The sequence below is a fragment of the Alligator sinensis genome, unplaced genomic scaffold, assembly GCF_000455745.1.
Source record: "Alligator sinensis unplaced genomic scaffold, ASM45574v1 scaffold389_1, whole genome shotgun sequence".
NCBI lineage: Eukaryota > Metazoa > Chordata > Crocodylia > Alligatoridae > Alligator > Alligator sinensis.
The window spans coordinates 2041895-2055213 of record NW_005841951.1 but is presented as its reverse complement, the minus strand read 5'-3'; the positions used below and the strand labels follow the sequence as shown (position 1 = coordinate 2055213).

At 40.0% G+C, this 13319-nt stretch overlaps 1 protein-coding gene across 5 annotated transcripts in view; it reads left to right on the top strand.

Annotated features, from left to right (window-relative positions):
- PKP4 (plakophilin 4) overlaps window positions 1-13319 on the top strand; it is a 187145-nt gene that overhangs the window by 117638 nt on the left and 56188 nt on the right. For all 5 annotated transcript variants that reach the window (XM_025199920.1, XM_014518399.2, XM_014518401.2 and 2 more), the window contains exon 10: window positions 2843-3056. In XM_025199920.1, the coding sequence (XP_025055705.1) occupies window positions 2843-3056 (214 nt within the window). The remainder of the gene's footprint in view (window positions 1-2842; window positions 3057-13319) is intronic.

Genomic DNA, 13319 nt, shown 5'->3' with positions numbered 1-13319 from the left:
GATCGATAGGTGATCAGTCTATCGATCAGCTAGCCGCAAGTCAGATCTCTTTAGAGGCACTCTGCAGCGTGCTCAAAGTTCTTCGACTTGGGCGGAAGTCGCGCGAATTTTTAAACGGCCAGCAGGCCAATTACCAGCCGCTATGTGTGAATAATTTAGAGCTGGCCAATAGCGGGACATAATTTGCATTCGAATAGCGGGATCTCTTTGCACCGTGCATTTCTGTGCTGCAAGGAAGAAATGCATCCTGCAAATTGGCGGGAAGTCTCTTGCACCGAGGTTCTTCTGTGCAGCAAAAACCTTCGCTGTGCAAGAGGCTCTCATGTGGCAAGAAAATTCCATCGTGCTGAGGCACCAAAATGACTGGGTTGTGACAATAAGAAGGGAGGCAGCGATTTATGGACACCTGGCTGAGCAGCAGGGGTCCCAAACAACGCATTTCAACCAGTTTGTATCCTGGGTCAGGAGCGCCCTGTGGCAATGCTGGAACCTCGTGTTAATACAGGCACACCTAACTCAAGGAAACAGACTGTTAAAATCTTACTGAGCAAACTTCAGTCCTACCACCAGAAATTGGTGAGTGAGGATGGAGAAGACATAGCCAACTTCATTTGGAAAAGCAACACCTGGCGCAGATTGTTCCAAGACCCCCCCAGGAGGGGAAGTGGACAGAGAGAATGAAGAGGACAGACATGCAACTGGACCTGGAGACAGTGAGAAGGATTACAACAGGATCAGCAGCAGCGGAAATGACAGCAACATCAACAGCGACAAGGGCAGTGAATGAACTGAGAATGTAAACCCCAGATCGGAGTTTGGATTAAAGGACTGTAATTTGGGTGGGTGAGGGTGGAGGGTGTGTGCAGAGAGGCTCAGGGGAGTGGTTGTGTTTATTGTAATGGGAAGCGTGGGTCTCTTAATGCAGTTTTAGGATGTGTGATGGAAATCTTACGATAGAGGATGTATATATATAACTCTCTAGATAGAGAAATATATTTTAATTAAAAAAAAAGGAAGGCACTGGTCTGATAACTGAGCCAAAATGCAATTAAAATCGTACTGTGTAGTGGAGGGTGCACCCCTGTCTGCTTGTGAAACAGGGTCTCCCTATGAGAGCCTCATAGATAGCTTCCCATTGGCCAACTTCCAGTGGGAGGATCTTGGCTACACACTGACTTTATGGAAATGGGAGACTCCTCTTTAGCTTGCTCCTGCAGTGATATGACTGAGGGCAAGCAAAACTCTGGGGCATCCGAACCCCAAGCCTCCAGGTTTGGGCTTGCACATAGGATGCCTGCCAGAGGATTTGGAAGTATCTGAAGCCCCAGGCTGGGGTGGAGGATGCTTGCTGGTAGCAGGGCCAGATATGGTTCTTGAATGAGTCAAACAGATTTGGATTTGATCTGGCTAATTTGACCTGGAACACAAAAAATCCCTCCCCCCCCCCCCTCCAAAGAAAAAGAAAAAAAGGAAGGTTCCCATTATCATCTCAGCCTTTTTGGCTAAAATAAAATGTACCATATTTTTGGCACCAGGGGGAGAGGGTCAGGGCTGGTTCTGGCTCTCCCAATGGCCTGGTGCCAGGTCCCTGTAGAGGGAACACTTGCCCATTTTTTAAGGGTCTCACACGCACACAAAAAATGGTTGGTGTCAGTAAGTTTATTTCGTGTGTCTATGTGTTTTATAGTCATGCTCAGTGTTGGCTGCATTTAATCAACTTTTTAGTAACTCTTACTGTTTCTGTTACTGAGCACATGCTGCTTTTGGCAGCAGTTTTATGATAGACAATGTATTTAATGATTTTATTTGCATGTGATTATAAGACAAGGGGGACTTTCCCCCATGCTGATTGGAAGCGGGGAAGCCTTGTTTTGTATTTCAGTAAATATGGTATTTAAAAGTTATTAATAGAAACCTTTTTTAATTAGGTATTTGAAAATGCGCAGACTCTAAAATTAATTTTTAGATTGTCAGATTACAAGTTACTTTTATATTAATAGACAAATGATAAAATTCTAACATTTTTATCATTTATATTTTTAATTTCCTTTAATTTTAGCTTGATCAGAGAAAATAAGCTTGTCAGTTCCACTTTTGTTTCTTTTAGATTTAATTATCTGGTTTCTTTCAGATTTAATTCTCTGGTTCTCTTGCTGCTACAGCGCTGCAGCATTTGAGCTGTAAATATTGTAAATGGGATTTTTAAAAAGTTTTTATTAGAATGTATTTAATATTACAGAAACAATGCTGTTGATCTTGTAAGCTAGTTTTATCTCAAATTTTTCTTTCTTTGTTTTTCTTTAAGTAACAGGTATCAGAACAAGTTCTCCTATTATGTTTATTTTGCACAGCTCTGTAAACTAAATCTTCCTTCTAAGGAGGGACCTTTTATATGCTAACATTCTGACTGAAATAAGTTCATATTTAAGTTTCAATAGCTCTGTTACATAATTAGTTCAAATCTTTGTAGTTTTCATTTGCTTGTTTTACTGTGGTATTCTCTGTGCAGGTATTCTTAGATGTAGGAAACAGCATGGGTAAAGTTGCAAACAGCACTGTTGAGATTTTAATGTTGGTTGTGCTATAAGCACCTGAAAATTGCTGTGGGTAATAGAAATGTCAGTAAACACCTTATTATAGGCATGTAAACAGTATATTGAATTTTGCAATAAAACAATATGTGAATGTCATGTTATATATAGAGTTTTACAAATAACATTTCTTGGAATGGAATACGATTTGTTTAGTTTCCTTTAGAAGGCTTTGTTTGGTTTTGTTTAAATGCACAGAATAAAACTTACTTATCAACTAATTGGAACTGATATTGAACATTGCTTTCTAGGTCTGTAGATTAGGAGGAATCAAGCACCTTGTTGACCTTCTGGATCATAGGGTCCTCGAAGTTCAGAAAAATGCTTGTGGCGCACTGCGAAACCTTGTTTATGGAAAATCTACTGATGAAAATAAAATAGCAATGAAGAATGTTGGTGGGATACCTGCCCTTTTGCGATTGTTAAGAAAATCTATTGATGCAGAAATAAAAGAACTTGTAACAGGTAAGTCTTGGATAGATAGCATGTGATGAATTAAGGTATATTTCTCTGTAGTGAGTGAAACCTTTGTAAGAAGTTTTGTAGCTAAGAATGAATGCTAATATTGCATGTTCATTAGAATTTTATTTGTACATTAGTACTTAGGCTATTATATAACTAATTTGTTTTTTGTCTTAACCCTTAAAATGATTTTGTATAATGTAGATACACTTAGAGAACCATATTCATATAGTATAAAATCATAGAAATAAAAGGTATCTCAAGGGTCATCTAGTTTAGTTCCCCACATAGATGCAAGATTTTCTAGGAACCCCATTTAAATGCTGTCCAGCCATCTACCACTTCCCTTCCAGAGAGCTTCTTTCATTGTCCTGCTATTCTAATGGTTAGGAAGTTTTTCTGAGATTTACTCTAAATCTGCTTTGCTGAAGTTTAAGCCCACTGTGAAATCCCTTTTCTGTGGCAAGGGAGAACAATGTTTCTCCATCTTCTTTATGGCAAGCTTTCAAAAATCTGAAAACTGCTATCATGTACCTTCTTAATCCCTGTAACTGCACATACTTCTGGTATGGGGATTACTTCAACTCACTCATGTAGTCCTCCTGCATACTGTGCTTGACTCCTGTGTAAAGGCTGTTGATGTGTATTAAGCCCTACCTGTGGTATCATCATATTATTTTAGGATTCTGCTAATATGTGTCTTTAAATTTAAAACTTGCAGTATTTCCTAAATTAAACCAATAGCAAGCACATATTTTAGAGGTATGGCTCTCTGTTTAGTATACTGTGTTGAAACCTCTAATTATTTAGTCCTTTTAGTTCTGAAGTCCTTTCTTGTAAGAATGACAGAAATTTATACATTATACTTAAAGATAACCTTATAGAACTAAATACATGTTTTAATAGCCATGTTGAAACCCAGGAAATATCACTCCTCTTTATGTTGCACTTTGCCCATTAACACAAATGTGATCATCAGTGGCTGACTTGCATATGTAATAATGCAAAATAATCAGTTTCTTGTCACTGAAGACATTATTACAAGCCACTTAATGTAAGGAACTTAAGTCAGGGGTATCAAACATACAGTCCCATCACCTGGCTCCTGCTAATGCCCCTGGGTCTGAGCAGATCTACACTGGGCACAGCACACACCATACCATCCCTATGGACTGGACCCAAGACAGCATCACATGGGCAGGCATGTGGCATGGATCCTGGAACAGCTGGAACAAGCACTGCCTGGGGTGTAGTCTGGCCAGGGGCGTATAGTTCAGATCCCAGACCAGCCAGAATGGGTGCCATGGTACATGCAATGCCTGCTGCAGCTGGAATGTGCCACACACAGCACTGGTTCCAAGACGCATGCTGCACATATACCTACCCCAGCAGTTCCAGGATGGCGCTGCATGGGGTGCCTGCTCCAGCCAATCCAGGACTTGTGCTACATGCATCACCACATGTAGCATGGGTCCTAGAGCAGGCACCAGGTGCAGCATGGTTTCCAGAGCAAACACTGAATGTGCAACAGTCTGGCCAGAGCAGGCACTTCATGTAGTGTGTCATCCACTCCCCCCAGTCTGGGATCCACACTACATACCCCTGGCCAGACTGTGGCAAACATAGCTCCTCTTCCAACTGGTCCAGTATCCACACAGCACAAGTCCCAGGTGGGCTATAGCAGGCACCAGATCCAGTATGCTGGGAGTCGGAAGGGGAAGGGACAGTGTCTATGGGCCTGATTTGGCTCAGGAACCAGTCCCACACATCTCACCGCATGAGTTTGACACTCCTAAGAAAAGTGGTTTCTATTATGTAAATTTACAACTTAATGTCACAATTACTGAATGATGTTCTAAGATTAAATTATCAGACAGTTAATGGCAAAATAACTTGCCTCATTGAAGAAGTAAAAGTAAACAGCATAAAACTGTATTTTTACTGTAACTGTAAGATTGGCTTATCACATACTTGCTCAGCCTCTAGGAATTTAAGGTACCAGCAGAGTCTGAGTGCAGCTTGCTGAAAGCTTTAGTGTCACATGTACGTGCTGGGTGTGTGTTCTTAATATGTAGTGTAACTTTACAGTGCCCTTGTGAAATGCTTGAAAACAGACAAAAACATTAGAGTCACAGAGTGGGTGAAGCTCAGGGATGGGGCTACTATGGGGGAGGGGGTCACAAGTGATGCTGAAGCCTCTCCTCAATTATTTAGAATAACAGTGCTCATCCTTTTTTTGTGTACGAATGGGCCAAACCTTCACATTAGAAATGAGCTAATGAAGGCCACACCCTCTTCAACTGTACAGTAAGTTTTGAGCTCAACAACATGCCAGTACAGGCTTTACCTGGAGCCACAACTTTCACATGATTTTGAAACCTAGTGTGTGAATGCAGCCATCAGTTGCCCTCCCCCTTACCCCTGTTCAATTCAGGGGCAGGGGAAAAAAGGGTACAAGTGGCATTGGCATTCATCTCCTTGGCTCAGGAACTGCACAAAAGCAATGGTGGCTCCAATGGTGCCCACGACGGACCAGTCATATGGGTTGTGCAGGCTGCATCTGGTCCATAGAAGGTAAATTGAGCAATACTGACTTTGAATATAACTTTTTAGCATAGCATAACTGTTATGGTATTTCATGTTTTATTTTTAATAATAAATAAGGCTGCTGACATGAAAAAAAATGCGCTTTACTGAAAGAGTTAGCCCATGAATTCGACCCAGCTCTGCAGTGTCTATATAGATTGGGTATTTTAGCGGGGCTTTTTTGGTGCTTTTATCCAATAGCGAATTCAATCAGCTATTGGATAAAAGCACCAAAAAAGCCCCGCTAAAGCACCTGATCTATATAGACGTTGGGTAAGCCAGGTCAAATTAATGCAATGCCTCTTCTAGGCATGCTCTGGGCTCAGCATGAGGGCACACTGAGTTTAAAGTAAAGCACCATGGGGATGGGGGGTTGCATCTGTAAGCAGCCTAAATGTCAAAGTTGGACACGTAAGTAAGCTCACAAACAGGCTAGTATAAACTCTAGCCCCTCCAAACTTAATCATGGTACCACCTTTTATGAAGCAACGAAAATGCAAGTAAGTACATTTGGCAGAATGCAAGTAAGTGCTTTTGGTGGACATCTGCGGCAAAATACACATTCAAAAAGAAAATGATCTCATTGGTTGCTATAATCTTTCCAAATGCTTCACCATGCACTGCCACCTGGTATGCAACCCTGATATTGTGAACTGTGCTTAGTATCGTAGTATTTTGTCCATCCTGTGTATGTAACGTTTTCAGGGCTTGACTGTATTTTAAAGTAAGCAAAGATATGCTATTATGGGAAGAGAAGTGTTGTTACAGACATTTGCTTTTCTGAGTAAATACAATTTGAAAATACTAAGCAACTCTGTGTTAAAATGTTGTAACATGTGACACTTTCACAGAGTTAGCATTCACAGTGTGTGAAATAAATATAAAACATTCAGTAGTACTATGAAAAGGTGGTTGAAATGTTACTTTAACCAACAATTAGAGTAAATTATTTAACTGTTTGAATACAGTATTTGTATGATCTGTAGCTCCATGTTCCTAAGCTAGCAATTTCCACAGATGTTTCAACTTTTGCCAACTACAACTAAAAGCTTGTTTAGCATTTATGAATATATCATGAGATAAAAACAAGTATCAGTTGTTATGAGATAGCTACACATGGAAATGTAAGAGCTCTTGCTTCTAATTTAAAAAAACAGTTTTAACTGCTATTGTCTGAGAGAACACATTGGCCTAAATTGTTGCTTGATTTATAAACAGAGAAATAATTAATTTCCCCCAAGTCTAAATGTATGTTTTATTTCTTCTTCATTTTTTAAGTTTTACTGGCCAATTTGCATAACTACACAGTTGTTCAAATCAGTTACAATTCGGACAGTGTGTTTTTTGCAGTACCCGGTGCTGTCAAGTTAAAATAATATAATTGGAAATAGCACATAATGTTATAGTTGCGATTTAGTGAAGTGATTTAAAAAAATTTAGATCCCTGCAAATATCTTTTTCATTGTACAGAATAAATGGATATTAAGTACATGTAGTTGCACATTTACTAAACCAGTGTCTTGCAGTTGCAACAGGAGCTCTTTTGTCAATGCGGTTTATCTTAGTCCACTTTGAAATGCATTCCATTAAACTGCAAAAAGTCTCACAGTGCAGAATTAGAGACTCCACCCAGAGAGAGACTACAGAATAGCTTTTACATTATGGATACATATTGTGGTTTATTTTGTAATGTTTCCCTTACGAACCAAAATCCAAATTAAACTGGTCTGTTGTCCTCCAACCTTCGGATTTCTTTGTGTCAGGATATGGTCATTTCCTCAAAAACATGCAAGTTACTTAAATATTTTAAAACTAAAATTAGAACATGACCTGTCTGATATGGCTTATTGTAGAGAGAGAATAAATAATTCTTTTATTTAATAAAATCTGTTAATTCAGGGGTTGTCAACTGGGGGTATGCATACCCCTGGGAAGGCCCCAGGGGGTACGCAGCAGTGGCATGGAGAAGCCACTGGCACTCCAGGTGCCAGGGACCCTCTGACCCTCTTCCCACCCCCCCACCTGCCGACCAGCCGTCAGGGGATTCCCCGCTTCTCGACCAGCTGCTGGGGGTACACCAACCAAAAAAGGTTGAAAACCCCTGTGTTAATTGATTTGAGTTATATTTAGAATGGATACTTTTACAGAAATGGCTTTAAAAAATAAATCAAAATCAAATTCGGAAAAAGTACAAGAGAATTTTTAAAAGTACTCAGATTTGGTCTAACTCTGCCGTGTTTTGAAGTCAGTGGTATTAACCTTAGGTGGAACATTTACACTAAATCTCTGCTTTTTTGAAAAAAAACCCTAGACTGTACATTAAATTTGTAAAGGTTTTGTTTTTGTTTTTATAAGTACCAAGATAAAATAACGTAATTTAAACCAGGGGTGTCAGGCTTATTTGGCCCTCTAAATCAGATCTGGGTTGCGGAGTCCTTCAGCGGCAGGGTAAGTCATACTGGGTGCATCTACACGTGCAATTAATGCAATGCGATAAACTCTGGAGCAGTTTGTCCCAGAGTACATTGCTCCCAGGTGCAGCATCTCCATGTGCTTCTGGAACTACATCACTTTGAGCCAGGGTGGAGCTGGGATTACAGCACTTTGAGCCAGGGTGGAGCTTGGACTAGAGCACTTTGAGCCAGGGTGGAGCAGCCCCAGGCTGCCCACAGGCTCAGGGGGTCAGCCCTGGGGTTCAGCTGGGGGCATCAGGCAGCGGAGGGGTGGCTATGGCACAAGTGCCCAAACTTTGGAGCCATGTAACTGATACCCCCCCACGAGCCTGCTGCCAGCCCTGGGGCTGGTCTGCCCTCGTTTAAAGTGCTAGTCCCAGTCACCACCCACATGTGCGTTGCAGTGCAATAAATGACTCCACCGTAGTATAGTACTGTCCCCATCAGTACTATCTTACAGCTGAGTTAATTTACTACACCCTAATACTGGCACACATGTAGATGGTATGGCTTTACTGCTGAGCTAATTAGTCCAGAGTAAAGCACACAGAGTAAAGCATTTACTCGTGTGATTGCCTGAACCTCTATGTTGACTCAGGGAGTCATGGGAATTCACATTGCCATGGTGGCTCACCCTGCCCCTGAAATTCCCAGCCCCTTCAGGAGCCCCAGGGACTAAATGACATGGTTCCATGGGCTGGATCTGGCTTGCAGGCCATATGTTTGAAACCCCAGTTCTTCCGCCCTAATTTAAAGCAAGCAAGCAAAAATACCCAATAAATCCACATATCCAGGAAAAACCTAGAAATAACAGGGCTAAAGATGGCAAACCAAAGCTAAAAGATCATTATTAATGTATGCCTGATTTTGCATAGCATGATAGCTGTAGAAAAACATCTATGTGCAAGTCTATGCTACAGGGTAACTGTATGATTTATTTTTAATTTCAAATTAATCCCAGCAGCATTAGTTAGTGCTTCAAAATATTCATCATTTTTCATATGAAATAGAACACCTAAGCATAATGTTTTCTTTCATTCTCTAATGAAGGACAAATGTGCATTTTAATTTTTTTTTACATGAAGGGAGGTTTTTCATGTTTTGTTTTGTTTTTGTCCCGGAAGATAAGTTTTATGTCTATCCCATTATCACCTTCTCAGTGCTAATTAAGATTACTTTTTTTTAAAGGATTCTTATTGCCAGCAGTTAACTATCATTAACTACAGAAGGTATGTCTGCCAACACTGAAAATGTCATTTCTCATGCTGTGGGATGGATGCGAATTCTCAATGTCCCAAATAAAGTAGAAACTAAGTATAATAAACTTTTTTTTTAAATTTTAAAGATGACATCCTACATTTGGAAGCACTAGTGTAAGATTTTATTAGTAATTAATAAAGAAACTCTGGTTTACATTCTAGTTTTCAGGGCATATGCAAAATTTTAAAAATCTAAATTTTAGAAAGTTGGAATTTCAGGGAAAAATCAGTTTTGGAAAACAAAACTTATATTGGGGAAATTTCTGAATAATTTAAGTAATTATGTGTATCAAGTATAATTGAAATAGTTATAGTGTCAAATAACATAAATATATAATCTTTATCTTTGCTGTTGCATAGAGATTGTGTGAGCTCTAAAATAGCCCAATAATTATTCAGATACAAACAGTTGTTAGTGAAAATCAACATATAGTTTATAATGTGAAGATATATTGAACAAGTATATTCCTAAAATAGTGGGAACCAAACACTACATATATACGTATGTATGTATTTGACTCGTATATTCTGTTAGTGAAAATCAACATTTAGTCTATAATGTGAAGATATATTGAACAAATGCATTCCTAAGATAGAGGGAGCAAAATAGACATATATATTTTGTTCCCACTGTTTTAGGAATATACTTGTTCAGTGTAAACTCTATGTTGATTTTCACTAACAGAATATATATATATTTCAATAGAGGTATATGTGTGTATATATGTGTGTGTATACATATGTATTGAAATTGATTATTTTACTGAAACTACCTGAACCTTTTTGTAGAAGGGTTAAAGTTGAGGCATTGCAGGAGATTATTCAGACATTAATTATAAGGATGATCTGTTAACTAAAGTATTTCTTCTGTCTGGATGGAGAAGCAGTCTAATTTGAATGCAGCATGGGCAAAAGCTGAATTGGACAGAAGTGAAGGAACTGGGTGGGATAAGGAGTCTGGTGACATGTGGATTGTGGATAGAGGGGAGAAATTACAGTTAAAACCTTGGGCTGTTAAAGAGACTGGGAGTGGTGGGAGAGTAGATTCACCTGGTGGGCCAGCTGGGAGTCTCAGCCATTAAGGATGTTGGGACTGATTGTATAGAAGCAACTGTAACTGGGCTAATAAATAAGCTCTGGAAGCCAGCTTACTGGAAGTTGCACTGGGATTGAACAAACAACTGAGGGAAAGAAGTGAGACTAGGAGTGGCTGAGTAAGAAAATTGATACTAGAACCTAGTGGAAGTACAGCTGGATGGGGAGAAGTAATAGATCTGATGAGTAGCTTAGATGTGAGAGCAAAACTGGGACTGGCTTAGCAAAAAATCTGCGACAAGGAGCCAGGGAGGCATTGGGAGGTGTGAAACTGAGCATGAATGAGGATTCTGCTATGGGAAATTGGGCCTGGGAACCAGTGGGGAAGATGGGAGAGAAATTTTAATAAGAAGCTAAGAGGAGAGAATGGCAATGACTAACTAAAGAGATTGGGACTAAGCATGGGCTGGAGGAGATGCTTGGGAGTGGCAGGGTTGATTGGAATTTGGATGGTGAATCCAGGTGCAGAGACTAAGACAAACCAGGTGCATCTACATGTGTCTCTTTTAAGTGGGATTAGCCTAAAATCACCATTTTTAAGGCACATTAAGAGTGCATGTCTACACATGCATACCCTTGATGCACCTTAAAAATGGCAATTTAAGGCTATGTGAGCCTAAATTTGATACCTGCATAAAGCAGGTATCAAATTTAGGTGCAAATAGCTAAGTCACATTAGCGTACGTGTAGACGCACTAATGCACATTAACGCAGTGTGCGTTAGTGGATAGACACTGTGTTAATGTGCATTAATACATCTGCACGTGCGCTAATGCAACTTAGCTATTCACACCTAAATTTAATGTACCTTAATGCACATTAGTGCAACCACATGTAGACGCATGCCTAAATTGCCTTAATGCACCTTAACCAAAGGTTCATTAAGTTTAGCCGCATGTAAATACACACGTAGACACGCCCACTGGGCAGAAGGCTGATACTGATGAGATACTAAAAGACTGTGACTAGGCAGGCAGGGTTGGTGAGCCAATGGTTAGGAAGAAAGGGAAACAGAGAGAGGCTGTGGATATAAAGCAGAATGAAACAAGAAAGCAGGGCAGGGGGAGACTCTGAAAAGAATCTGGCATTTTCGTCCAGCACCAGGAATAAAATTTAAAATTCCCAAGTCTCACAATTCCTCAGCATATACAGTAGAACCTGGATTATTTGTGCTGGAGTATAATTTACAACAGTTTATCAAAATAAGAATGAGCCACTCAGCTATTTACTGGTGTTTTGACTTCAAAGCTGATAAAAGAAGCTGCAACCAGCAGCTAAAGAACTCAGCCGTCCTGAACAGCTATTTGCTACATCTCCGTATGTTAGATACTTCGCATATCCCCATCTTTGTGAGGAGGGCGGGGGCTGAGAACCTATCCATGCACCATACCCAGGTTCTACTTTAACTGGGTAACCCACAGGAAAAGTGAGGTCCTGTTCCAAAAATGACAACCTACAAGTGCTATCAGTTACTCCATGAACACAGGTAGCAAGAGTTTCCAAACCTGCATGTAACCCATAAGAGTGTCAATAGATTGCCTTCTCACAGGGATGTTATGAAGTTAAATCATTGAGTGTCCTAGAAAAACCCATGAGGAAATATATAATTCTGTCTTCATAACAGTTGGAATAGTATACAGCAAAATGTCTTAGGGCTATGTATTTTTCAGTGAAAAGAAAACAAAATCCCAAAAAGCTGCTTGTTAACTGAACATTATCTGTCCTCAGCACTGATTACAGAAGGTTTTATGTGGAAAATAGTTTGTAATTAAAGACAAATGGACCTAAATAAGGTATTAGCAACTATACTATTTACATTCTTCTAACTGTTGAGTGCCTGACTTTACAACTTTAATGTTCTTTTTAAGGCAGGGGGATATGCATGTGCACTCACCTATGTACACGTGTGAGGAAAGAGAGGCTGTAACTTTAAATTAACCTCTATAATCTTTAGCTTCATTTTCAGCAGGTAGGATGAAGGCATTGATAGCTAGGATGAAGGAAAAATATAAATAATGAAATGAATGAGGATCAACAAATTTTCCAGAACAAGGAATTTATAGGGAAAAAAAGATTTTCCTGATGTTGTATAAGGAACAAGAATAGTCTGCTTTCTAAGGCGCTGGACTGGGATTCAATAGATCTGGCTTTACTTTTCAGCTGTATCATATGCTCCCTGTGTGAGACGGATTTAATTTTCAATCTTGAAACTTATTATATAACATTTTCATTACTGACCTTGACACAAAAAATAGGATTGTGATAATGAAACTTGCTGCTGACATAAAGGTGGGAGGCACCCTCAATATACAGGAGAATACTAGCCAGGGGAGAAGAAATGGTCTAAAGCAGTGCTTCTCAAAGTGGTGGTCCGCGGACTGGTGTCGGTCCACAAGCCACCAGTTGCCGGTCCGCAGCGAGTTGCCAGGAAAGAAAGAAATATATTTTCAGAAGCATAACGTTGATATGTCATAGCGCCACAGTTCGTACGTTCCAACACTCCAGGTGATGTCACATCGTGCGAGGTGAGGAAAGAGAAGGAAACAGCCCATCGTGCATTTGTGTACCGCTGTTACACGCAGTTGCTGCCACTGGCTGAACCGGGCACCGGTCCCTGGCCCACTGGAAAAAAAAATTGCCGGTCCACCACATCAGATAGTTTAGAAGCACTGGTCTAGAGGACTGGTGTAATAGTAGTCAACTGAAATTCAGTAAGTAGCACAGAATTCAAGACCATGTACTTTGGACCTAAAAACAAAACAAAAAATTGTTTCTAAACTGCGTTGCATCAGTTAGAAATGACAGAGAAGATGACAGGCTTGCATGTATTTGTCAGTCTCAGGATGGTTTTGAGCCACCAGTCTTGATTGTGA